The sequence below is a fragment of the Pholcus phalangioides genome, unplaced genomic scaffold (assembly GCF_987345545.1).
Source record: "Pholcus phalangioides strain wild (caught in Gottingen) unplaced genomic scaffold, Ppha-v1.0 ptg000001l_1, whole genome shotgun sequence".
Classification (NCBI taxonomy): Eukaryota; Metazoa; Arthropoda; class Arachnida; order Araneae; family Pholcidae; genus Pholcus; species Pholcus phalangioides.
This window is the reverse complement of record NW_028301594.1, coordinates 9,467,799-9,495,288: the sequence shown is the minus strand read 5'-3', so window position 1 is coordinate 9,495,288 and position 27,490 is coordinate 9,467,799. Positions and strand designations below refer to the sequence as shown.

General features: G+C 33.6%; 1 protein-coding gene across 1 annotated transcript in view; it reads left to right on the top strand.

The window, feature by feature from the left end:
• LOC149089828 (beta-alanine transporter-like) overlaps positions 1-27,490 on the top strand; it is a 110,059-nt gene that overhangs the window by 60,267 nt on the left and 22,302 nt on the right. The window contains exons 2-4 of the mRNA XM_089235428.1: positions 14,968-15,071; positions 15,433-15,587; positions 16,909-17,077. Coding sequence (XP_089091554.1) covers positions 14,968-15,071; positions 15,433-15,587; positions 16,909-17,077 — 428 coding nt within the window. The remainder of the gene's footprint in view (positions 1-14,967; positions 15,072-15,432; positions 15,588-16,908; positions 17,078-27,490) is intronic.

Sequence of the window (27,490 nt, the reverse complement as noted above, 5' to 3'; positions counted from 1 at the left end):
AGACCGTTTAGACACCAGCTGACAGGACGCCACCGTTTCTGCGTACTGTTTCGACATGAGGAGAAAGGGCGAGGCATTCATATCATTACAACCATCGGTTATTGTAACACGTGTTTCCATTGTTTATATCAACATTGCCGAAGCAGTAGTATCAAAGCGCAACAAATAAATTTTTGCACATAACGCGTCATGTCTTATGGATACGGAGTCTCTTATAAGTCGCCGTACTGACGGTCAGCTTTATTGGTTCAATAGATATGCTGCTAACTAAGGACATCCTCACACGGGGATGCTAAATTCTGGCGTAGACGCTAGATTCCGTATTCATAAGATGAACACGTATATTTCAATATGTTAAAAAGGATGTGTATATATATATATATATATATACATTCAAACAAGAGAATATTAGCGTATTGCCAACGAAATATCCAACGCGCCGGAGTCACTTGGCGACTGACATGTTAGTCTAACGCCAACAGTTGTTGCGCAACCGTATAGCATTCCTTCATAGGTATTTTCGCTGACTAGGTCGTTCAACGGGGTGACCACGCGTTAGATTTAAGGTATTTTTAAAAGAAATGCTCCCATTGATGCGCCCCCCTCCCCAAAATCTAACCTATATAGACTGTATATATTAAATATGTCACGTACACACGTACATAGCATTCCTTCGAATTTTCGTCATTGGAGTTTGGACGATGGACGACCCAGCACTAGACTTAACATTTATTTTGGAAGTTGGAAAACAGTCTGAATTATACAATTAACAGTGAAATTGCCACAGAATTTCAGCTTACACGTAAATACACAATTTATTTATTTAAATTGGTATCATTTTGGAATAATAAAATAATAAAATGGTAAACACAGTGCCATCTCATCGCATAGGCCCATCCAGACACTGCGGGGGGGGGGGGGTGAATTTGCTAGGTAGCGCCTCAGAAAAGACAGGTGGCCTGGTGCCCATGCTATTCTTAGGAAGGCCCTGGGTAAACATCTATGAATTTAAAAAATACACGTTACTTTTGTTTGTTTTTTTCAAATATTCCATATTTGCATTTCAGTCTTTAAATTTAATCAATCATTTTGAATTTTAATCTTTCAAATATTTCATAATACTCTGATATTTTTCTCCTCTTTCCTATTGTTTTTAAGTATTTTATTGCTAGGCAATGAATGCGTCATTATATGATGTGTATGGGCTACTAATGCTTGAATGCCTTGGCTAAATTATTCAAACAGTTTAGCGTATGATGGAAGATTCACACGCACTAACGATTACCAAGGAATAAAAGAACTGCAAAGAGAAATTTGTGTTATTTTCTTTCTCGTTCCATAAAATACTCCTCGATACAAATTGAATCATAAATGAGCACACGTGAACCATATGGGAAGGAATAGTGCGCAAGAAATAGAAAGAGTTACTCTCGAAGAAGAATGAGCTGAAGTTGTAGCGAAGAGCCAATAATCGAATCAGTTACTACCTACTTACTGTTATTCGCCCACGAGAACAAGTCTTCGCAGTTGGTTATCTTCGGAATGAACTAGAATTACTAAGCGAACAGTTACAGTAGCCAGTTGAACAGGAAATATTTCCATCACATTGAATATCACCTACGAATCTATTCGTATTCGTGTAGTTTGGACAAACCGAGGTTGTTGCGTTCAAGATTTCGTAGAATTTCTGAAATAAAAAATTTCGAAAGCTTCATTATAGATATCTCGAATTTCGGTGCGTAGTTTCCCGAGTAAAAAGAATAAAAAAAGAATTTTTATTCATTTTTACAGCACGAACGCGTGATCTTTACATCGATCTTAAAAGTATCATGACCCCTAAAATCGATTTTTCAGAAAAGACTGAAAAAAAAAAAATTAAATGCAAATATTTTGGAACAATCCGCCAACTTTATGTTTTAAAATGTAAAAGTAAACAAATCAATTATAGTGTAAATGTATACAAGATCACAACATTTTAAACGAAATTTCCTCATAGTGACGTCTTTGGGCTTGTCCACAAGAATTGAAATTAACAACCGCGCCAAAAGTTCTGCCATTTTTTTAAAGAATATCTTTACTACAGGTGTCTGCAAAATGAACCTGAAATGTGAATAACTTACAAATCTTTAAAATTTTATGAATTTTAAGAGTGAAAAAAAAAATTCTAAAATTCAAAAATCTGTGAAACTTAGGCTATTTTTGTAAAGAATTCCCCCATTAGTAAGTTGCTAAATTGGAGGGGTTCATTTGTTCATTTCTCTAACATATTTTAAATAATGATAATTATACTACATAACTTTTAGTGTAGTAGTTTCTTTTCTTTTTTTTAAATCTTACACAGATGAACTCCAAATACTACAGAAGTTCGATCTAAGTAAAAACACGATCAAAGTTTCTTTCTTCGATACTTACACGCTGTCATTCATATTTGTTTCTTTTATTTTGAAAGAGACAATTAATCGATTGTCACAAAATATTTTGCTTTCGATTCGAAATCAAATGCAATATTATATTTACGACTTTTTTTTTTTGTTGTTGAAAAATCGACATTTTGGAGCCTCAGAGGTCGTGACAGCCCTCAATCGTTGAACTCATTCGGAAACACTTCAGATTACATGTCAGGTGAAATTCGATTAGACTTGATAAACTGTGAAGTTAAATAAATTTCAAATGAGGATGGTATCAGTATCAAGACTGAACAAATCCCTTTCCCGACACGAAAAGGACACGTAAAAATTTTTATCAGGCATACATTTTTTTCAATTCCGTGCCCGACCTAAGCAGCAAATTACTGAATTAACGGTAAATCCAATAATAATATTTAATAATATTCCTTCAGCATGTAGAACTTTGATTCGGACATTCAATTCGGGAATGCAATTATATGCCTGACCGGGCACGTGAGTTCTTTGCGATTTGTCGAGCCCTAATCCGTATTATATATGCCAAGAATTTACGGATTTTTTTCTTCAAAATAGTATCGAATCAAACTTTGCCTTTAAACCCTTTATCCACTTACGACCGTCTCAATGTTATCCTGGGCCCCTGGACCAACGTATTTTTTTGAGGGCCTTACCTAGCAAGTTTACATTTTACCAGGTCTCATTTTTGTGAGGCCTCCTGGCCGAGTCCTGGTGAACCCATGCGTTAAGATGGCACTGTATCTACCAAATTATCAAAAGTGGAATAAGAAAATGATAATAAATATAAACAAAAATAAAAAAACTGTAATGATAATAATAAATAATTATCATGTAAATTATTTAGATAGTAGGTCATTTTGGTTCCAATCAAAGATAAAAAAAATGAAAAAAATATACTGTTTTTTTTATAGAAATAAGTCAGAACAGGAATTATCCATTCTGGTGCTTTGTATTACCGTCACTAGGTAAAAGGTTAAAATAATAGTTTAAAACACGTTTAGTAGAAGTTTGTATGTATTCCAAAGGGTCACAAATATTTGAATTGACGTTTGTAGTCTAGTGACATACATACAGGATAAATTTAAATCCAGATCTGTCCATCACAAATCCGAGAGTCTGTCAAAGTGAGCTCCATAATCTCCAGTCTTAATATTATGATTCCGTTTCCAGGCCACCAGAACCCCTCAAATATATCATATACTGATTACACGTATAGTTGTTTGCTAATCAGATCAAAGATCTAAAGCATATGTTCAAGGGTCGTATTCCGAATCCATGCATCACATTAATGTTATCTGTTATAAGCAAAGGATCGAATTGATATTTTGGTTTCATTAGTAGTATAACAACGCACTTATATACCTAGGTAGTACATTCACGAGATGCCACTTAAGGACAGCTGTTGCATTCCCATTCAGTATTCATTCGTTTATGATGCTTATGATGATGATCACGCAGCATAGAAAGGGGAAAAATACGATTTTGCATATTATGCAATCATAAGCTTATTTATATTTTTCTGAAAAACTATAAACAGAAAAAAATATTTCTTATTATACACATAAAAAATAATATATTCCCCATTTATATTTTAATATTAATAAATCCGGTTTATCATCTCTTTAATGTTTTTACGGCTCCAAATTTCATCCAGTTTGTTTAACATCTGTCATGTCTTGTTGTTTCATGAGTTTATATTTGAATTAGTTTACTTTTTGCTTCGGGGCAAATGGAATCGGTGGAAAGTTATACAATCGAATCCCGTTATAACGAACTCCAAGAGACCGGAGAAATCACTTCGTTACAACGAATTTTCCTTATAAAGGAATTCCAGGTTTTTGCATTGTTTATATGTAGACTTATCTGGGGAATTAGAAATGTCTTCGTTAAAACGAGATTTTTGCTACAACGGTATTCGTTTAACGGGATTCGACTGTACATCTACTTAAACTCCAACTCCGGCCATATCACTATATCGCAATTTACTGCCATTAATGAGATGGGTTGGAAATGAAGGCGCTGTCTATAGGTGGTAGCCTTACGCTCGTTAGGGAAAAAATGTTATCTATATCCTCCGTTGATTTCGAACCCCGGGGCCGTGACCTTCACGGTGATAGACGAGCATCTTACCACCACCCCATTCGGGCGCTGGAAGGATATACAGTCAAACCTTGTTAGCTGGTCACCCAGATAACGCGTCACTGCTTACCTGGTCACTGTTTGAAACTCCAGATTGTTCTCCATGGCGTTCATGTTATTAAACTCTTGATAATGCGACCACACTCCACTTAAGGTTTCAGTTTTGTGGAAGTACGACTTCAACAATTTTCATAGGAATCGGGAACTCTTCATACCATGTACAGAACTAACCGAGTTCGAACAGGCTCTGTCGCTTACGCAATATAAGAGCAATGTCCCAGAGGGCGTGGTCGCACCGAAGAAAATTCTGAGTTACAAAGAGAACAAGAAATATAAATAATTAGGTTCCCTCTATCATGGTTCCAAAGGACCCCTAGTCACGTATGAGCATTCATATACAATTACAAAAAACATGAGCGAGGTCAGACATATAACGAAGAGAATCAGATTATACAATAAGATCGGGGGGTGCCCTATTTTAGGGTACCTAGATTACTCCTTGACAATATGTATTCAAATACGAGATTCAAAGTAACATGTACCAGTATAAATGTATACACAAATGTGCGATACTGGACAAAACAAACAAGTAAAAATGAAAAATATATCTGGGGCCCTGGTGTGAGACCTAAAGGACCCTGTGTCATGTACAATCAGACACAGTTTCAAAAAGCATGTGCGAGGATATCCAAATACGAAAATAATCAGGTTATACAAGGAGTTAGCCCCCGCCCCCCGCGCCTTCTTCGCACAATAATATGCATTGAAATACTAATACAATGTACACGAAATGTTATTAACCAAATAAGTACGAGGTAAAAAAAACAAAAAAAAAAAACGTACATACCACGTTTTTTCGCATATAAGTTTTAAAAATCAAACTTGACCTTATTTTCGCCGTTCGGTTAGTAAGTAATTCTTGAAGAAAAAACGAGATATTTTTGTGCCATTATTAACGTAATATCGAGTTACACGTTATTTATTCGATCAAATTTCGGTTCCCTGACGGCATATTAACAATAATTGCCGCGTTGTTTCCAAAGGCACGTAGATATATTATTATTTTCTCGTGTTTCAAACAAATATCCAATCGAATAATTTATCGTGTTATCGGGTTTCTTGTAATCAAAATATTTTTCCCTCAGGCTCTTTGTATTCTACTTTTTTTTGGCCTCAAAAAATCAACTGAACTTTCAACAAAACGCTCCGTTGAATTTCGTCGTAGGTAGAAATTAAAAAAATGAATAAAATAAGATGATATTTTCATAATAAAAGAAATATTTCTATAAGAGAGAAAATATTTTATTTACTCATAAAATACGAAAAATACATTCCATTTCTGGCTTCTATTGTCTTATAGCCTCCGATTCATGTTTTTTCCCCCTCAAAAAATTCTAATTTTTTTCGCATTCTTCAGATTCTTCGGATTTTTGTCACTAACTCTGCTGTCACGAATGAAGCCATTCAAATTTCGAACAAAAAAAAAACTAAGAACTTAGAAATGTGAAAATATACTAAAAATAAGAGCGAAAAAAGATAGTTTGCGCCATTTACAAAAGCCGTCTCTCCAACTTCATTAGCATTTCTTCTTCATTTTTTAAGGGTAAATATGCCGTGTTTTAAACACGAACTTTTCGTCCATAACCTATACTTTTCTACTTTAATTTAGTTTTCTCTATGTTTTTTTTTTTTCTGCAACGCCTTCAAAACATCAGTTAAATACCACAGATGTGGAGTAACATCGAAAGCATTAGAGTTTTGTGATTCTTTTTATCTGGCGACTTGAAATATGTATTTTTGAAATAGAAATAAAACAAAACCACACAATGGCTTTTGAATCGCATTCACTGAAATGAATATTATTGTTAATAAATGTCATGTCGTCAATGTTTGAAAGATTATTATATGTTATATTATAGAAAGAAGAACATGATATAAAAAATAAACTATTAATATAATGATAATATTAAATAATTACCATTTTAGTTCTAATTAAAGACAAGAAAAATACTATTTTTTTAGCAATTAGTACGTAACAAATTATCTGACCTGGAAATTTAAATTACGACCGGTAGATACAGGGTTAAAGAATTATTATTAAAATTTCGATTTATGTTCATCGTAAATAAATACGTAACAGTAAAGTAGAGCAAAATTAATTCAAAATAAATTAAAATATTAACTATTCGAAGAAATCGTTATAAGTAAGTCAACAGAGATTATTAAATTTGGAAATACACAAGAAATGTTTAATTATATTAATCCTCAATTAATTAATTAAACATGGTGACTAAATTGTTTATCATTCTATCCCAATTTATTGAATTCTATTGAATTTGTCGATTCGAGGCAAAGTTTTCGTGACTTCAGTGTGACTTCAGTGAAAACTTCAGTGAGACGGAAAATTTATATAAAATTCTCCAATAGCTGGAATTTTTCAAATTATAATATAATTTAGTTCTTTATGTAAATAAGGACATCAGCCAACATACAAACAGCTGTGAATTTTTCCTCCAAGAAGAATAACGTATGTCTTTTTTTCTTTTTTTGCTATGTACGTGACATTTCGATGATTTGACCACTTGTGATGTAGCTTTCCGTAGTTCTTTTGTGACTTCCAAATAATCATGAGGGAGGGAAACGTGATAGACATCTCCATTTCAATCAATACGTAGTTTATATATATATTTGTTTTTCTCTTTCCAAGTTATTTATTGTTTTATTTTTGCTATTTTATTTCTGCCCTTATTTTGAAAACCGCGACTTTGCACAAACTCAAAACTACTTTAACGGACTTCGATTTCCAAGGTTTTTCTTTTCTTTTGTATTTACGGACCATTTATTTCAAAATATATTCTTTATAAACTTCAGTACAAACATATATATATATTTTTTTTTTCGAATTTTATAAATGTTTTTTCGGTTCTTACATTTCAGTTTTCTCCACAAACTGTTCTTTTTTTGGCCGAAAAATTCTCTTGGAATGTGTGTATATGTGTTTTTTTCCATTTAAGTTGAAATAAAAAACCGTTTGTCTTTTCAATTTCATGCCTCATTTGTTCTTTGGTTTAAAGATACAATTTGTTACTTGTTGTTTTTCTTTCCTATCTCAAAGATAAAAGAGCACGCTCCTAGCTAAAATAATAGTTTTGTTATCAAAATGCTTTTATTGAACCTGTTATAATTTTATAAAATGTATGTTGTTTTTTTAAATAATCATAAGAGAAAAATAAAACTCACTCAAAATGAAATCAGCGCTAGTTTCTTTAATTTTTCTCAAAATAGAAAGAAAGAAATACACGATCAATTAAAGTTAAATGACATTGAGGGAATGAATTTCTTTTTCTGATATGATGATTTTTTTAAGGAAAAATTAATTAAAAATCAAAAATATCGGGAAGTTTATTGGGATTAAAATATATTGTTTGATTTCTTGAGGAACATCTCCCATTATTTGTAATTGTGTTAGATTATGTTCCTTGCATGTTGGATACGTCACGTCACTGAGTGCCACTTTGTTTACTCCTCATTTCATTCAACTACATTTGAGGATTTCTTATTTTTTCTCTATTATTTATTACATTCGAATCTCTTTTAACGAACTCCAAGAGACTGGAGAAATCACTTCGTTTTAACAAAATTTTGTATTAAAAGAATTCTTATCTGGAGAGATTAGAAAGTGTTCGTTGAAACGAGATTTTCACTATAACGGTATTCGTTGAAACAGGATTCGACTGTATTACTAAGGATACATATTTTCAACAGGGATAGAATGTCATTTGTTAGTATTACGTTATGTTAAAAACTAGGGCTGTTCCAATTAATCGAGTTTATTAATCGATCAATTGTTAATCGCAGTTAAAAAGTTTAGTTGCGTTTAATGACTCGATCAATTTGTATGAAGTTCGATTAAAATTTGGGTAAAAAGTTAGTAATTTACTTGATTTATTTAACGTAATTATCTAATTATATAGTACGAAACCGATTAGATATATTTAATTATGTACCTATCAGGGCTGGACAAATATTGCCCGACATGACAGGGGCATGTAAAAATTTTGACCTGGCACGTATTTTTCTCGACTACAATCGATGCGTCGTATATATTTAAAAAAAATAAACACTTTCGTTTCTTTAATTGTAAGAATACTGCTGAACATTTGATGTGTGAAAATAATAAATTATATTGTCATTTGAACATTTGTGAACGAGTGCGATTTCTATTCGCTTTCCCGTACCGAAAAAATATTTTATGGCCTATAAAGGAGAATATTGTGCGTGAATTAGGGTTACCAGATTCACAAACTGAGAAAAAGGAGGACGCCTGCGCACTCACCCTTAGCGACGTGGTATTAAGGTTACGCTTATTAAGGTTACTCTTATCCTAATTTTTTGAAAAGAAGTAGTGACAATTCTAAATAATAAAACCAGCTACAACAATGTTTCCCAACTCCTAAAGAAAAAAAAAAAATGCTAAAAACAGCAGAAACAGAAAAAAATCTTTGAATTTCGACGGCTACTGGTAAATTATCTGTTGGGAAGAGGAAAAAAAAACTGTTTCAGACTCTGCCACGGAGCTGGGCTGGAAGAGATCTCGGCAACGGGATAAGTCCAGTGGCAAAGTTCTGGCGTTCATTCATTCATTTTTGGGAAAAAAACCCCTCAAAAGCACTCATATCAATGAAGAAATGTATTTCACAATGGAGGAAAAAAAAATAATTCCGGAAACTAAAAAAGAAGATAAAAAGGCGAGTTCTCCCTGAAACGTTTGGAGGACGCTTGAAATGACATTAAAAAGGGGGACTGCTGGTAACCCTAGCGTAAATATCGCTTGAATAGAGAACCTTTGGGTAAGGAGCTCCGCTGCTACCCATTGAATGAACGTAAAACAAAGGAAACCATTGAATATGAAAGTAAAAAATGTTTGTTATAAACCAATGTGCAACATAAAAATCAATAATATACGTTATGAAATGATTGATTGTTTATGATTCTTATTTTTATTTTTATGCGCTAAAATACTGGTTACTATGTTTATTGAAATTTCTTGCACAATTTCTGAAAACCTAGAATAACATATAAACGGTATTTGGCACATAAAACTTATACCAGTATGCCGCGTTAAAAATAAAATAGTTTCATACCACATCTTGTGTAGTTCATGCCGCACGTGGATTTGACACCAACAATCATTTTACATTAAGAACTATAATAGATAGTTCTTTTTTTTAACCAATAGCTGACAACAGGGTCCTAGTTTAACACGATTTATATGACATGATGTCGCTCTCCACTTGTTAATGCAAGATATACCGAAAACTGGATGTTGTAAAGATATTTATTATTTGAGATGTTGATTTTGAAAGGAAAAAAACTCATCTCTGCCTCTACGGGAGTCGAATCCGGGTGAGGACGGGTGAGGAATGCCGGACGAGTGCTCTCATCACTAAGCTACAGAGGAGATTTTCCTTCAGTGGAGCTTATATATGCCGAACGGGACCTTGCAATGGACAATCTGACACGATCAGCTAATAGCTCGTGGATGACAAGCCATCAGATGGTTATATATATATATATGACATGATGTCGCTCTCCACTTGTTAATGCAAGATATACAGAAAACTGGATGTTGTGAAGATATTAATATATGGCATGATTTATATATGTGGCATAATTTATATATATAAATATAGCCATCTGGGGGCTTGTCGTCCATGAGATATTAGCTGATCGTGTCCATTGCACGGTCCCGTTCGGTATATATACGTTCCAATTAAGGAAAATCTCTATCTCCTGTGTAGCTGAGTGATGAGATCGCTCTTCCGGCAAACTATGGACCTGGGTTCGACCCCCCCGTAGAGACAGAGAGGAGTTTTTTCCTGCCTAAAAAAAATCAACATCTCAAAAAGTAAATATCTTCACAACACACACACCCAGTTTTCTGTATATCTTGCATTAACGTGATTTCTCATATTTCTAATAGCAATTTATAAATAAGTAATATAACACGTCAGACGGTTAGGAAATATTTCTCCTATAATTTTTTTTCGTCAGTTTCCAAATTGTTTCTTCCATTTATGTCGGTTCGCTAGAATGTCCACTTAATTTCAGTGGTTTCGGTGACGCCAACAGAGAGGGAAATGATAATTAGCAGCTTGACTATTTTAGATTTCTAATTGACGACTACATTCGTTTTAAATTTTCTTATTTCTCTAAACGTTTCGCTTTATATCTAGTGTAAATAACCTATAGAATGAATAATTAAAGTATTTTCAGCATCTGGCTCGATGGTCTGGTACATAAGCTTACTTGCCTAAACTTAACAATCTTCATTATTAAATTTGTTAAACAATATCTTGATTCACGTATTTTTCGAGTCCACATGAACGATCTAATCCTAGACAAATCAGGTGTCTCAATTGCTCAGGGCAGTGTCCTTGGCCCTCACTACTTTATAATTTATACGTTCATGATTTCCCGTAGCAAAATTCGGAGGCGTAATACAGTCCAATACCATTATAGCTAAAAAAATCTCGTTTTACTGTGATCACTTTACTAATCCCCCCCCCCAGGCCAGTTTACATAGGAACAATGCAAAAACCTGGAATTTTTTTCTAACGAAATTTATTTATAGCTAAGTGATTTTTCTAGTTTCTTGGCATTCGTTATAACGGGATTCGACTATACGGCCATTTCTATCAACAACAAACTTATTTTCTATAAATTAATCATATGTCTTATATTACTTTACGCAGCTCCTGCCTAGATGTGTGCTAGAAATCGTAATATTATTGCTCCCTTGAATTTTTCCAAAGCGTAACATTCCAAATTTTTATCAGTGCCTCTTGGTTCATCAGAAATGAATATGTACAGAGTTACCAAGATGAAAACAATCATGCCTTATGTCAAAAGGCTCTCCAGAAACTGCCATGAATCTCTTCTCAATGACTACTTTACCGCACACCAACTCCTGTCATATACCGCCATTTTTCCAACTAGTCGAGTTGGGTGGGAAGTGAAGTAGTCATCTATCGCGGTCACCCTACCGCTCGGTAGGTAAAGAACCTGTTTGTGATGTTCTTGCCCGAATTCAAATCCGTGGACCTTGAAGGTAACCTTCACAGTGGAAGACGAGCATTTTACCACTGCGCCACTTCTCAATGGCACCTTCGTGAAAATCTCCAATTATATTAGCATTGATATTTTTAGATTCAAATACTAACAATTTTCTTGAGATGAACAGACCCAATTCCAGTTGTGGCTGGAATTCTTTTTTTATTCCGCTGCAACCCACCTTTCAAAGGTAGCAAGGCGTGAATTGCCCCAAGGCGATATTCCCGAGTTTTGTCGGCTATAAGATAATATAAGATAAGAGTAAAGTTGTAGAGTCATAAGAATAATCTAACAAAAGAAAAGATAACATAAAAATCTATTTGAATCTGACTCGAAATGTGCGATTCTTCTAAATTAAAAATATTCAGAAATAGAAAATCTTCCTCGAGGTGTATAGATAATTCTGAACATAAAGAATCACCGGTTATAATTTCAAACTCCAGTTCCATGACCTGTAACCTTTTCACCAAGAGACAAATTGAACTTATTCCTCATTGCATACCCGACAGAAATATATCTCACGATATTATTCTCTTGAGTACGTTCCAAGATTTTTCCATTCTCAAAAGATAGCGTTAATTCTTGAAATCATCTCAAATACATATTAAAAACGTGAGATACTTTTGTGACTTTCCGAGTCCCCGAATCAACGCCATACAAAGCCTAGTTCATCTTATAGATATACATAACTGAGAAAATTCTCAATTTAATTAAAAATTATTTTTTCCCATGCTTTTTATCAGTCTTATATTTTTCTACCACACCTGAACTGATTCTAATTCAATTATTTTCCGTTTCAAAATTTCTTTATCGTTTCAAAATTCATAGAAAATTTCAATGCTTCGAGGAATTAAATTCTTTCCAGTACTGGTGATTATTTCAATCTCTATGTAGTGTACGAATTTCTTTCTTTACAATTTACATTAACGTAATGAGAAAGTAATGTTGTTGTTTTTTTCTGTTTATAAACGAAAGAAATCAATCTCTCATTGAAACTGCTTATGGAATTGAATTTCGGGTTAATGCACGTGAAACTAATTGCTGTTTGTGAGTTCCATTTCACGACAGCTGAATGAAAAATTGCATTCCGTTCGTTTCTCCCGCGAAATTTTTTGATTAATTCGTTCTCATTAGAATGGATTCGACGATGTTGCTTTTTGATCAATTTACGGCAAGATTGCGCGGATGAGCAGATTATGATTGTATCGATTCCCTCCTCTTTATATCTCTCCGTGATTTCTTTCTTATTACTATTATCATCGTGGTCCGCATAATTTAGTTTCCTTAAGTTGATTTCATTTTCTACCGCAAGTAATTCGATAACAAATGGTCGGTCCGAGATGAAATTAATCTTTGTTATGGGTTCCTGCATAAAAAACAGATTATTATTGTCTTTTTTTCATTTACTTAATGAAGTAAATTCTTTTAAGTATTTGATAATTTTATCTAAGAGAGTCTATATAAATATCGTTTGATTTATTACTTCGATCAAATTGAGATTTAATTCTTCCTTAGGATTTCGAAAAAAATATGATCGTACGGAGAAAAGGAGTTCATTATTTTGGAGAATGCGAGTCACTTCGTTGGTTTGGAAACATTTCGAAGGGCCACTCAAGTGGTCTGTAAATGTGTCTCGAATCACTTTAGTGATCTGTAACTGTGCCTAGAATCACTTGAGTGATCTGTAACTGTGCCTTGAATCACTTAAGTGATCTGTAAATATACCAATGGCCTAGGAATGTGCGCTGTGGGCAACTTGAATGATGTGGAACTTCAGCGATGGTAATTTGAGTGATCTATAAATGTGCCGTACAGTTCATTTTTATAAAATTAGGTTTGAGGAAGCGACTCCGAGGGCCACACTTGGATCGCAGAGCGTGGGTTGAGCATGTAAGTTAGAGAAAGAAAATTTACCAAAGTTTGTCTTGTAATTAAAATTGCTGCAAATAAGTAATGTTATGCTACAGTAATGATAAAAATATAATATACATGATAAGAAGTGTGTATCGGTAGTACTTTAAAGGGCTAGGTAAAGGGTCTCGTATGATAACTATAATTTTATTGCTTTCTCTACTGTAGTTAAAATGGAGATCATTAAGATTTCTTCAGTCCTACCTCAATGCAGAACTCTTCGACTGATCGATTAATTTCTCACTAATGGAGAAATCCAGTCACTAGCTTCAATCGGCTATAAAATGATTTTATAGAAAATTAAAGATTTTATAGATTTTAATGAAAAAAAGAAATTTTCTATTTATTGCATGTTGTTGATGCTTTTCAAGTTAGCTTTTGATTCTTTAAATATTCAAATATTGAGAGGTTCTACGTATATATAAAATATTTCATATTCAAATTGAAAATTGATAAATACAAAATACTCTGAGGCATAAATTGTCTTTATATGCTGAATTTTATTTTTAAGCTTGATAGAAAATCCAACGCACTACTGTGATGTAAATTGTCGAAAATCAATCGTAAAGCGTTATTCGTGAAACAGTCATATCGGCATTCATTTCTACAGTGAGCATTTTTGATTTTGAAATTAGGAGAGCTGTTATGCATTTTTATGAGCTTTGACTTTTGTCTACATTGGAATAGAAAGGCTGTGTGGAGTTCTGGTGTAAATACATGATGATTTGCTCGTTTTTTTACTTCTTTTCTAATGTGATTTAGCATATACAGGAAGTTTCAGTGAGTATCAAAACTAAAAAAATTTAATATAGCCTATTCTGAAATTAAAATAAAATATGAAAACCATAAGCAAAAACACATAAAGTCAGCTGTGTTAGTTGCACTTCGTAGCAAAATAACTTAAATAAACAGAAAAATTATAAAGTTTTTACGTGTGAAAATACCAAAATGGCAAACACTGAAAAGTCGTGAAATTGTCAGAAGTGAAGAAATTCAAACACTCAGAGATACTTGTGGGGAAAAAATGTTTTTTTTCCTGCGGATTATGATACTTATGTATAAAAATTTCAATTCTTATATTTTCTCTCGGTTTACTTTTTACGGAGATGCCACCATCACAGGTGAATTCGTCATCATTTCGTTCACCATCTCACTTTCTGGTTATCATACTTCGTATTTTAATTTGAGAATAAACCGTGGAACTTTTCTGACACTCTTCGTAAAACACCCAGAATATTGTTTTCACCAACATCAAACCCATGATAACTCTCAATTACAGGATCGACAGCGATCAAGAATGGAAGATTTAAAAAACATCCTTCTTGATCATTGTCATTGCATTTTTTGATTTTTCTATAGATGATTTTTCTCTTTCTTTCAGTGGGACCTCGTGTGTTCAAGAAGCATTTACGTAACAATCTTACTTTCCACCTTCACCACATCGATATTCGTAGGACAATGCATCTGCCACGTTTTAACTGCCAAGTGAGACATCTTATCAATATTTGATCATGCTATAATATAATGTGCAGTAAGCATTCAATATTAGTTTTAACAGAACAGCACCCAGGGCCGTCATTTCAACTTTTTCCAGAGGGGGGGGGGAGGGGCAAAGCACATGTACTCAATGTATTTTTAGTGTGTTTTCGAAAGCCAGGGAGGGCAACGCCCCCTTGCCCCCCCCCCCCAAATGACGGGCCTGACAGCACCGTGCATATTCTGGGATAAAACAAACTTCCATTCAAACTACACAATATGCCGTATTTCACAAAATTAATTATTGAAATATTGTATGCCATAATGGACCTTTAACTAAGAGCATTTGTTTTATATTTTTTCCTGAAAGGATCGGCAAAAGAGCTTGTTTCTTCATCTTCCTATTCGTACAATGCATCAGTGGCATCTCAACTGCCTTTTCACCGGACTTCATCAGTTTCGCTGTGTTCAGATGCCTGGTTGGCCTAACGGTCGCTGCACTCATTGTTCCAGCTCATTCTATGGGTGAGTTTGACCATTCAATCGTCCCAGTTTCCACCTTCGACAACATTAACATCGAAATATTATGCTACATAAGTAGTAACATTAATCAACTTGAAAATCATACCGCTGCATATAGGGTGATCACTCAAATACAAATACGCAACAACAGGCAAAATGACCAACGAGGTGGCTGAGAAAAAGGTGCCCATAACAAATATGGATGTCATATATTTCTAAAATACAGCAACTCTTGGGTGTTTGAGGACAGAGTATTCGTGTAAAAAGCTATTTTTTTTTTAATTTTAATAACTATAAATCCCATTTGCAACATGAATGACGTGTCTGAGTTCCACGCTATGTTAATAGGATAATATTTCTAACGGGAACTGTGCCTCTAGGATCGAATCAACAGTTCGTCATTGAAATGCGACAAGAGGAGTTAAATAATCACCCTGTATAATAATTATTGTGAACCGGTTGAGTATAATTTCCTCTGCTCTGAGCCGTCTTTAACCTCAACTACCCTAACGAAAATTGATGGAACGTCTAATTGAAAGAAAAGAATGGAAGGAATTTTCGAAGCGCCTTGAAAGAAGTAAGATTTCATCATATCTTCTTATGCAGAATCACCGTGTTCACAAAAAAGTTCACCAGTGAAGCAGGTTCTTGTAAAGTCATAATCTTTGGTGGAGAAATGAGAATGTAAATGGTTTTGCTATAGAGATGATTGGGTACCTGCCACGAAGCTTTAGCAGTTTGGTCACATGTTTGCAAAAAATTAGCATGTCCACTACTATTTGCATGAAAAATGCCCTCTGGTAGACACCATCATATTTTACATTCAATATCTTTCTCGTATCTCCCTAAAGTTCCAAATACAAATGCCACAATAGCGGAACTTCACAATGAAGTGGCTAAAAAATGTCCGTAAAAAAATATTGATGCCATTTATAACCCAATATAAGAACATATATCACGAGAAAAATAGCAATTAAAAATATATAATACACTGTCCCCAAGAAAGTTTATGGATGCCTTATCTGCGTATGGATTGCTTCACGTTTCCTCCCATTATAAGTATTTCGTGGCATTTTCTTGAATAGTTACGGCTGTCTACATGTCAGAATAGAAGAACATTAATTGTGTACACCCAAAAATACTTATTTGCATTTACGTGAGTGGAAAACTTTTTTGGAAAGAATCAAATTTGCTGACTGGCAAACGAACATCAGGTATTGCTGCTTTATTTACAAGTCACACATCAAGTAATTTATGCATAATTTTTAAACAGAATACATGCTCAATAGTTTCATATTTATTTGTTCTGTGTTTACGTTTTCAGCATTCGAAATCATTGGTATAGACTTACATAGTTTCGTGACAGTTTTGTGCTTCGTAGCCAGGAGCATAGGCGTGTGTATGCTAGCCGGAGTTACTTTCTTCGTCCAAGATTACTCGAATCTTGCCTTAGCTGTTACAGTGCCTTTTCTAGCATTCTTCCTTTATGGCTGGTAAGTCTCCAAAAATGTTATTCATCTTTTCAGCTTGATAAACTTCTCCCCTCATCCGAAGTCTAAATTGAATGTCTGTAGGCATTTGTGGATAGAGTCCTCACAAATAAGATTCTTCCACACACCCCGAGACATGGCTGGGAATAAAACATGGATATTCATAGGAAATAATAACGGAAACAAAAACGTGCAAATGAGTACATTCATGTTGAAGAAAACATGGGTATTATTATTTCAAGGATTTTCTAGAATGGGGCATCACTTGAATGGTTCCATAATACGTAGATACGGTATTTCAAGGGTATTCTAGAATGGGGCATCACTTGAATGGTTCCATAAAACGCAGATACGGTATTTCAAGAGTTCTTCAGAACATTGATACTGCTTCAGTAGGTACCTAAATAATGGGGTTTATTTCGAGGACTGTCGAAAACGTGAAAGTTACTTCAAGGGTTCTGCAAATGCACCAGGAAATTTAGAAACAATGCTCTGAAGTTTTGAATTTGTTCCACGATTTCAAAAGTATCCATTACTTTTGCTATTATTTTTGTCCATTACAAACACCGGAAAAACGGTAATAAGAAACAGCTATGAATCTATTACTATTCGTCTCAGTCGCTATTATGATAAACTCGATGGCGATCATATATGAGCCGTCCAATTTCACAACTAGAAAGATCACTTTTGAGAAATTTTTCAGGAGTAACAAAACAACTAATTGAATTATTTATCGAAGTTTTCTTTTTCAAATTGGTGTTAGATAAACACAGGTCTTCACCAAATTTTAGCTCTGTATAAACATTACTTTCAGGAAAAAAAACTTTTAGATCTATCTTGATTTGCAACCTAGCTATGCTATCACAATCTATGCCTACGCACATTTTGATATATCCGCTTTTGAAACGCTGATTTCTTTACTTATCTGGTTCGTAATCAATCACTGTTTCCACACACCAAAATTTAGCTGCTTTTTAGGTATTATGACTACTGATAGATGTATAGCAAAACTGAAAATAACTGTCATAATCTTTTAATAAAATAAAAAACTAAAAGAAAATGGATCCCTCTTGTTTTGAAATTACACGGCCCATATATCTGACATGCAACATTATACCATTTAATGTCATGCAAAAATCTACACGATTCAATACACATACAAAATGGGGTCACTCACTCGCGATATAGAAGTTATATTAGAGACATTATTATATATGAGAAAGGTTGAAACTTGATAGTAGAGAATAGTTTTGCATCAAGATGCCATACAATGGATTCAGACAGGTGGAAAATAATCATTTTTGAAAAGACAGAATTCAATTTCTGCCATCTTGAAGTATTTTTTCCCCTCACAAATATTAGATAAGATAAATGTGTTTTCTACACAAATTCAATGAAATTCATAAAAAAAAAATGTCTCAAATTGATCTTCCCGTGACTTTTCATTCGTGAGAAAATGAACAGAAAGCAAATATTATTTGGAATAACCTTTAGCTCACTGCAGGTTTTCTCCAAAGAAAAATTGAATGGGAAATTATTTGGCTTGAATCTCGGTTCAAAAATTCTGTTCCGGTAAAAGATAATCAATTTTCGTTCGTACTGCAGTGGCATCCATTTTATTTTTCATTAATGTGCAACGAAATGTATTATTCACTATTTATATTTCTTTTTTTTTTTACACTCTCCGTTTTCTAGTACGTCTTCATTCACATATGATGGAAAATTGAATTTAGCATGATACAGTAATTTTTCCTTCTTCGGAAATGGATACGCTCCTTGAGTTAACACAAATAAACTGAAAATATTAAGGTAATGCGATGCGATTCCTGGAAGAAAAAAATGACTAGCAACAAACTAGAAATAAATTTAGAAAAATAAATACTATAATTTATTGCTAGAATCTCATCTTCCCGTGTTCATTCGTGAAAATAATGCTCTTTTATTGAGAAATCTCACGGATTTATAATATACTTCCGTCTTCGAACTTGAGCAGATTTTGACTTCAATTACTCAATCAAAAAAGTTAGTAATTTCAATAATCCTTATATAGGGTGGATACTACGCCCAATAATCGCACTCGTGATTATTTGTGAAGAACTAATATGGTAAAGTGTTTGAAGTTTATCTTTTGACTTGACCAATAATTATGGAGTTAAAACACATTAAAAATTTATGACGTCACTTTCGAATCCTGCGAAATTCACCGAACGTGCACCAACCGCATAACTTTGCGTTTTTAAGCTGACAGCAATGTTATAAGCCCGAGAATAATCAAAGAAGTTAAAACAATGCAATCCAGTTTTTTTCCCCTGTTCTTTCGATCAAAAAATTTCACGTAATAGTGACAAAAATAATCACATTTTGGCAAAGAAGTGTTGATTTTTTGGAGAAAAAGTTTTCTAATAGAGCTCGTTTGGCTTACGTTTTATAAATCTGGTAATAAATTAGCCAATATGGTTGGGCGAAGGTAACAGGTAATTACAAGGTTAACATCACTCTACACGAAGAGGCAAAAGCGCCAATCGTGAAAGAAAATAACTGAACTTGGCTTCTCACGCGGGATTGAATGTTTCAGTTCATTTTGAGTTAGCGGCAACCTGCTTTGTGAGGAAATATATATATATGGCGAAGAGCGTAACTAGCGGTTAAAAAACTGACACGTCACAAAATTTCGAAATGTTATAACTCCCTTAATATTTGTCCGATTTTAAAACGAAAAACTTTTTTCGATATTGGTTTTTCACAAGGAATCACGTGTGTAATTATTGGGTGGTCGATAGCATCCACCCTGTATACAGGGTTTCTATATAAACGGAGTCCTTATTTTCCCAGCTGTCCACATCCGTAACAATACATGAGAAAACTGAAATCATCCATCATGTTTTTATGAGGCTATAAAGAGAATTTTCAAGGCCCTCTTAAAAGACCGAAAAACGAAAAAACATCTGATGCTGAGTCATACACAGTAATGATAAGAGAGCAGTGCATTTTTGTATCGAAAAACCAGTGGAGTCAATTTCGCCATTATATTGATTCATTAGTGAAGAAGTTAGAATGCGAAGGTTACATTGAGGTGCTTAGTAATCTGTCAAAAAAATTAAGAAAATTTGTCTCATTTATTCGGAAATTAGCTACCATATCTGTAAGAGAAATAACTCCGAATTGATTTTTTTTCTCCATCTCATCAATATTCCTAAAGCCTCTTGGTTTGACGACAAACATTAACGGCTTTTCAGACAGCTAAGAGCATATCTATTGCTAAGTGTCATGCAACGAATGTTTAGTAAAGGGTTGCCAAAATATTTTACAAGTGTTACAAACTTCTCGTTCCGAATACCCCAGTGCTCAGAAATTGACACGTGCTATTTATTTATTTATTTTATTTATTCAATATTGGTTGGCCGAGGCCTATACAAGAGAGTGGAAATTTGCAAGGGAGGAGAAAATTTGCATGGATCTCCCCACATCTTATTACTAGCTTACATAAATAGTGTCTTGGGCCGGGATTACATTATGAACGTTTTATTAAAGTTCTTTTATGAAACTTGAAAAATGCAATCAATACAAGTATCGGTCACATTTGTAACCAACAGGCTTACTGGTTGTTTATATCAAGTTTTGTAAAATATATTTTATCAAACTTTTATGATGTAATCCTGACTTTAAAGAAACTATCACAGGGTAGTTTAACACTTTTACTGCTCAATCAAATGTCAGTCAAAAAATACATTTTTAAATTTTTTCACCGACATTGCATTAGCTCAGCGCTTTGTTTGATTTTTTTAAATTAGTTTTCCTACAAGTTTTTGAACGAAATTAACATTTTTGGAAATTGGAAGGTCTTACAAGAGAGTGTGCCAGAGCATCTTTTAAATTTTGTTCACAAAAAAAATTCTTCTTTTTATAACTCCTCAAAAACGAAATTTCATCTCATGATTTTCGATCTAAAACTTTTTTTCTTACGACCATAAACAGAAATAAATAAATAAATAAATATATAAATAAATATGTATATATATATATATATTCATTCCTTTTTTTATTTTTTTTCACATCGCACATATAAAGCTTTACAAATTTCTGTTTACTTCACATTTGAATTATGCAGACTTAATTAATTTCTATTGATCAAAATTTGTTAATTAAAAATTTACAAAAGAAAACATGATAAATTAATATCCAATTTTTTGGAACTTCTTAGATACCTTTTTTAAGTAACCAGTAACAAAATTGCGCAATTCTGTCACGAGTTAGAACAAGGGTTAAAAAAATGGGTCAAAGAGAAAAATATAAGATGAGTCTTTTCTAATAAAATATGTACTGCAATTCACAAAGAGATAATGATTCCTCAGAAATATGTTTCGAATAAACTTAAATATGCCATTGTTAGACCTATTCACAAAACTGGAAATATTAATAATTATAATAATTATCGCCCAATATCGATACTTCCAATTATGTCTAAAGTCATAGAACGGGTTATGAAAATGAAAATTATGGATTTCCTCAACTCTAACTCTTACTTTGCAAAAAACCAATTTGGATTTCTTGAAAATAAAAACACAGAAATGGCAGTTCTAAAACTCACTGAATACATTTACAAGAATGTCAATAACAATAAAAAAACCCTTGCTGTTTTTTTGGATTTACGTAAAGCATTTGACAGCGTTGACCATAAAATACTTCTGGATAAAATTAATAAGGCTGGTATAAGAGGAAAAATACACGACTGGTTTAAAAGCTACTTAACGAACAGAAAACAGGCAATTAAAATTAAAAATGAAATAGGATCTTTTAAGCAAATAGTAAGCGGTGTCCCACAAGGATCGGTACTCGGAGCGATACTCTTTTTGATTTATGTAAATGATATACAACACCTACAAATGAATGGAAATATTATTAGTTATGCAGATGACACAGTGCTCTTCATTTCCGATAATGATAACCTAAACCTTAAATATAAAGCTGAAAATGATATGACAATAATTTCACAATGGCTAAAATATAATAAATTGACCCTTAATTTAAATAAAACTAAATTTATGCATTTTCAATTATATAATAACAGAAATATAGAACCAATAACAATACAATATCATGTAGGTCATTGCTCACGCAATGAGTGTCGCTGTACTGAAATTAAGGAGTCCGATGAAATAAACTATCTTGGAATCGTTTTTAATAAAAACCTTAAATGGAAAACTCAAGCGGTGACAGTAAGCAATAAACTAAAATACATCAATACCAGGATTTACTGCTTGAAAAATATTATATCCCCTAAATTTCTTCGTACTATTTACTTCGCATGGATTTTACCAGTCATACAATATGGTATATCGGTATGGGGCGGTGATTATGACTCAAATATAAATATAATAAGAAACACTCTGAGAAAAGTTGTGAATAATATATCTGAAAAAATAAATATAATCCAAGACTGTCACAATGATTATAGATTTAACATCAATAAACTCTATCTTTACAAAATATTATTCTTTATTCAGAAAAATCCCGATTGGTTCAGAATTAAACACCAGCAGAGACAAACAAGACAACACGGAATTCAATACGCCATAATTAAACCAAACAAAACCATAATACAAAAACAATTCATATACATAGCACCTAAAGAATATAATAGATTGAATAACGAAATAAAGGCGGAAAAATCACTGCACAAATTCGGAAAACTACTCATAAACAAAATCAACACAATTGAATATTAATCCCATGCATCTTTTTTTCTCTCTTTACGAATGTAATGTGAGGACAATATTATATTTTAATTATATACACCATTGGTCTGTTGTCAACCCCAATATATACTACACTATCAATATGCCCTGGACGGATTATGTAATCCCTTGGGCTAATATATAAATGGTAATATATATGTTTTTTTTTGTTTTTTTTTTTGTATATTGCGTCTGTATTATATGTTGTAATATGTGTGTGTGTAATAAATTTCAAATTTCAAAAAAAATAAGTTTTTATTAGTTAAAAAAATGAAACGAGAATCGAAACCGCGGATGAAATTTTGTTTGTGTGCAGTAAAAGACTTAAAATTTCGTGAGTTTTCACGCTTCTCAAAGACACTTCTCCAGACTTGTCGGGAACCACTACTTCAGACATGTATCGTAAGCATAATAAAAATATATTTGTCACGGTTGTGAAATATTGAGCACACACAGTTGTTTTCATTAAGTTTTACTCATATTTCTTTCATTCGCATCATCATCTAATATTTCTGCAATTAGTTAATGTGAATCAACCTACTAAAATATATGATGATATGTTCGCATTAGATATTTTACAACAGGCATTTTCAAAAAGAATTATTTGAAGTTATTTCAGGAAAAGGAACAAACAATGAATTGTATAATAATTTTTTACAGAAAATATGATGATGGGAGTAAGGTATTTTTCGTGTTGTGATTGTTATATACTTCCGAGTGTCACTCAGTGTCGTTTTTGATTCAGCCACGTGAATGGTAGATATAATTAATGTACTCGAGTCGCATCCGTTACGCTCTTTTTACCTGTCGGGTTGTCAGAAAAAAGTGAAGAGACCATATTGAATCCGACCTTGTCAGAAAATCAGAAATAACTGAATAAAAATTGGCTTCATTTCTTCTCAAGTAACAATCGCAGTCAACGTCTGGATCCATTCACAAAACTTTCGACAGTGTCATTTTTGACATTCAGCGATTTTTATGCGAGTTCTCTTTCCCAGCGCGTTACAAGACGCTTTTACAATTTTTCGAGAAGAAGAGCAATGTTTCATTCCGAATACATAATATTGGCGATATTCATTATTCGAGAAAATTCTAAAACAACCCATTCCGGAGTAATCTGAGTTTATATACGTATGCGACCTTTTCCACCAACGGGAACTTATTCCGAAAGACAAAAGACAAGGTAATTTAAATCGGCACTCGATAGAGCAGCTCCTAATAAGTCTCACGGTAACTACTTCTTCGAGGTTCTTTGATGTTTTGGATCCACGCAGCGACATTTGAACTCTTGTTGCTGAAGATGGTGGCTTAATTGAAAGGAGTGCATTCGATCCCTGGGAGTCGTTCGCGCCATGTACAACTCCTCCTAACATTTCCACTACTCTTTTTCGCAAATAAAACTGGGATGCTACCAAGAAAATTGATCGTGACTCTAGAATAGAAATACTTCTCTCTTTGCATCTCGCTTTTCGAATAATCACCAAAAAAAAAAAAATTCCTTTTCTGTATAAAAATGCTCAAAATTAAATTCCTGTAGGCGTGTGCCGTTTCTCGAAATGCAACATGAATACAAAAATGCTAAATTGAATATTCATTTGTATTGATAAAAAGTATATTTTTGACCAAAAATTTTGTATGCATAATTCATTTATAATTCTAATTTTAAAATTGATTTTTCTCGCTTCTGAAATTTCCATAGTATTTATTCTTGTATTCACTTGAGAATGCAAATAAAACTTTGTGGGATGGGTGGAGATATATATGTTGAGAAGAACATTTATTAAATACTGATTTAAAATACTTTGGTCTTTGGAATTAAAGTTTCACTTTGAAATGGTCATAAGAGGAAAACTACAGGACTAAATAATATCAAACTTGGTACTAGTTTACAGGAGGACATGGGAGCCAATTTTCGGCAAAAAAAAGTTCAAAAACTCACCACCAGCGGATAATGGCACTGTATGCATTTTTGTTAAACGAAATAAGACATGAAGTCCTCAAAAGCGCTGTTTATGGTGATAACATAAACAATTTGGCGGAATTGAAAAATGCGATACACACCGACATGTCTGTAACATTCCTCCTGATATACTAAAAGCTACTGTTGAACGTAGTAATGCGTTTTAACTTGCTTTCAGAAAATGGTGGACGCCACATTGAACATGCTTTGTAACACGTTTTAGAAACGATTAAAAGCATTTTAAACCGATGTCTTCATGTCTTATTTCTTTCAACAATATTGCATACAGCACCATTCCCCATTAGCGGTGAGTTTTTAAACTTTTTTTGCGGAAAATTGAATCCCACGACCTCCTGTAAACTATTACCAAATTTGATAACATTTTGTCCAGTACTTTTCCTTTTATGGCCATTTCCAACTGTGGAACATTTAATTATAAAGACCCTGAAAAAGACTACTACTCAATCGTACATGCAACTCATATTTATTCCTTAGCGGAATTTAAAACGAATCGGTGCATGCCCAGATGTGTATTTTCGGTGTATGTGTGGACCCCTAACGCATTGATGTCAGATTTGGGGTTGTTTCGTGGTCTGGTAGTGCTGACATTTGTCCTATAAATTTCGAAGTTAAGATAGTAAATGCTTGAATTTTCATGTTATGTAAGTATCATGTTGAATAATAAAGAGTTCACAACCTTTTTAATCTACGGGCCAGATATGCAGTAATTATTCCACTCGCGAGCCAGGAAATTGCATATACACGGTGACAATATGACCTGTATTTTAGGGGTTATTATCGTAATTTTTGTCGTCCCAGCTTTTTCATAAAAAAAAGTCTCGTTTTTTTTTATCTTACTTTCAGCAAGAGTTACTGGAACATTTTAAATTAAAAGTTGGGAATATTTTCATGACATGAATATATTAGCCTTTAACAATTTTTTTTTGGCAGTTTGACAGCCATCGACAGTTTTTTCGGCAATAATTGGCAACATAATATATAGATCCCGATTTCCCATTGTATCATGAAGAAACTATGGTCAGTCTAGGCATTTATCGTGTTGTGTATATTCATACTTTTCTAAAGGAACGACCTTTCGCCGACCGGATGGAATCTCTTGACGAGCTGAATTCGTTCCGGTGGTTGTGCACCCCCTGGTGATGAAGGTCTATTTGCTCTCTGTGGAGAGGCTTTTCTTCAGGGCCGCAACTAGATGCTTGGTTACCCGGGACAAGAGCGCATTTTGATGCCCGCTTATAATATTGAAGGAGAGGTTTCAGAATGAAATTTACGCCTCCTCGGGTTTAGCGCCCGGGGCACGACACCCGCCTGCTCCGCCCTAGTTGCGGCGCTGCTTTTCTTCACAAATGAGGAACTAACTTGTAATTTCAGCCGACCAGCACTGTGCCGCCAATGGGATTTGAATCTGAATCCTCACAATGAGAGTCCAGCAGGATTATCACACTACCACACAGTGGCCGAAAATGAAAATTCAGAATGGGTGATGTTGAGAAGAGTGCTAGTAAAATACTAATTCAAAATCGGCCATTTGTTGTAGAGATCTTTCCATTAACTATTGAAGAAAATATATGTTATTTAAGTGGAATATATCCTTCCCGATTATTTTTTTTAACGAATGCCAACTTTTTGAACGTCTCACGTTCACGGAGAGAAAGACAAAAAAACTGAAAAAAACCAACACAAACACGCGAATCCGTAAGAGATGAAACCATCAATTGCGAATGTTTTTACTGTATCTGACACTTTTCACAAAGGGTTCAAAAAGCGGTAAGTATTTCAACTAGAGATATATATCTATCCATCTTTGTGTACAGTCGTATACGAAGCAAACGATCTATTAGTGTATATGTGTCTGTGTGTATGTGTTGGCTCTCTGGCCATATTTCCGAGAAGTGTCCGAGAGTTCGATATGTTACGATAGTTTTGTCTGTGCCGCTGCCTTGTTTCGTGAAAAGTGACTTTCTATGAGCTCATTGAAAACTTGTCTGCATCAGCTGTGAGCGAACAAAACCACTAAAGAATTATGATTTACCCGGTTTCTCTCTCTCCCTTTATATATATATTTTTATTATTCTGTTGATGATTTCGATCAAAAAGCAACATTACGTAGCAGAAAAACCTTAAATTGGCCATCACTGGATGAAATAAAAAATGGAACTCTCACTAATTTGGGAATTTTGAGTCAAAGGATCTGACGTCTCTAACAAAAGAGGTTAAAGGCCTGAGAAAGAGTCGGTTTTTCAGAATATTATCGTTTCAATTCAATGGCGAAAGCGTCGATTTTCTTCAAAATTCTCTAAAATGTGAACTTGAAGTGGTAAAGTTCGGAACTCTTAATATTGAATTGAACTTTCTGTCAAAACGTATCCGAGTCATATCACCTGCCATTTTGATATGGATTTAAATGGGTTATGAATCATCATGTATAATGTAAGAAAATATTTATTGTATAGGAAAGTATTGGCGCAAGTGAAATTAACAATTGAGGAGCAAAAGCAAGAAATTCATGGACCCATAGTTCAAAGTTAATTTTAAACAAACGTGTTGATATAAAATCATGCTATTTTAGTTAAAGTGGTTGATTATCAATTTTTGGCAATTGGCAACTTACATTCGGTTATATTGCATTTAAGGTTGTGGTGATGATTTATAAAAATAAATAAATACTGGAATTAAGTACGTGTTTCAATGGAAATAATG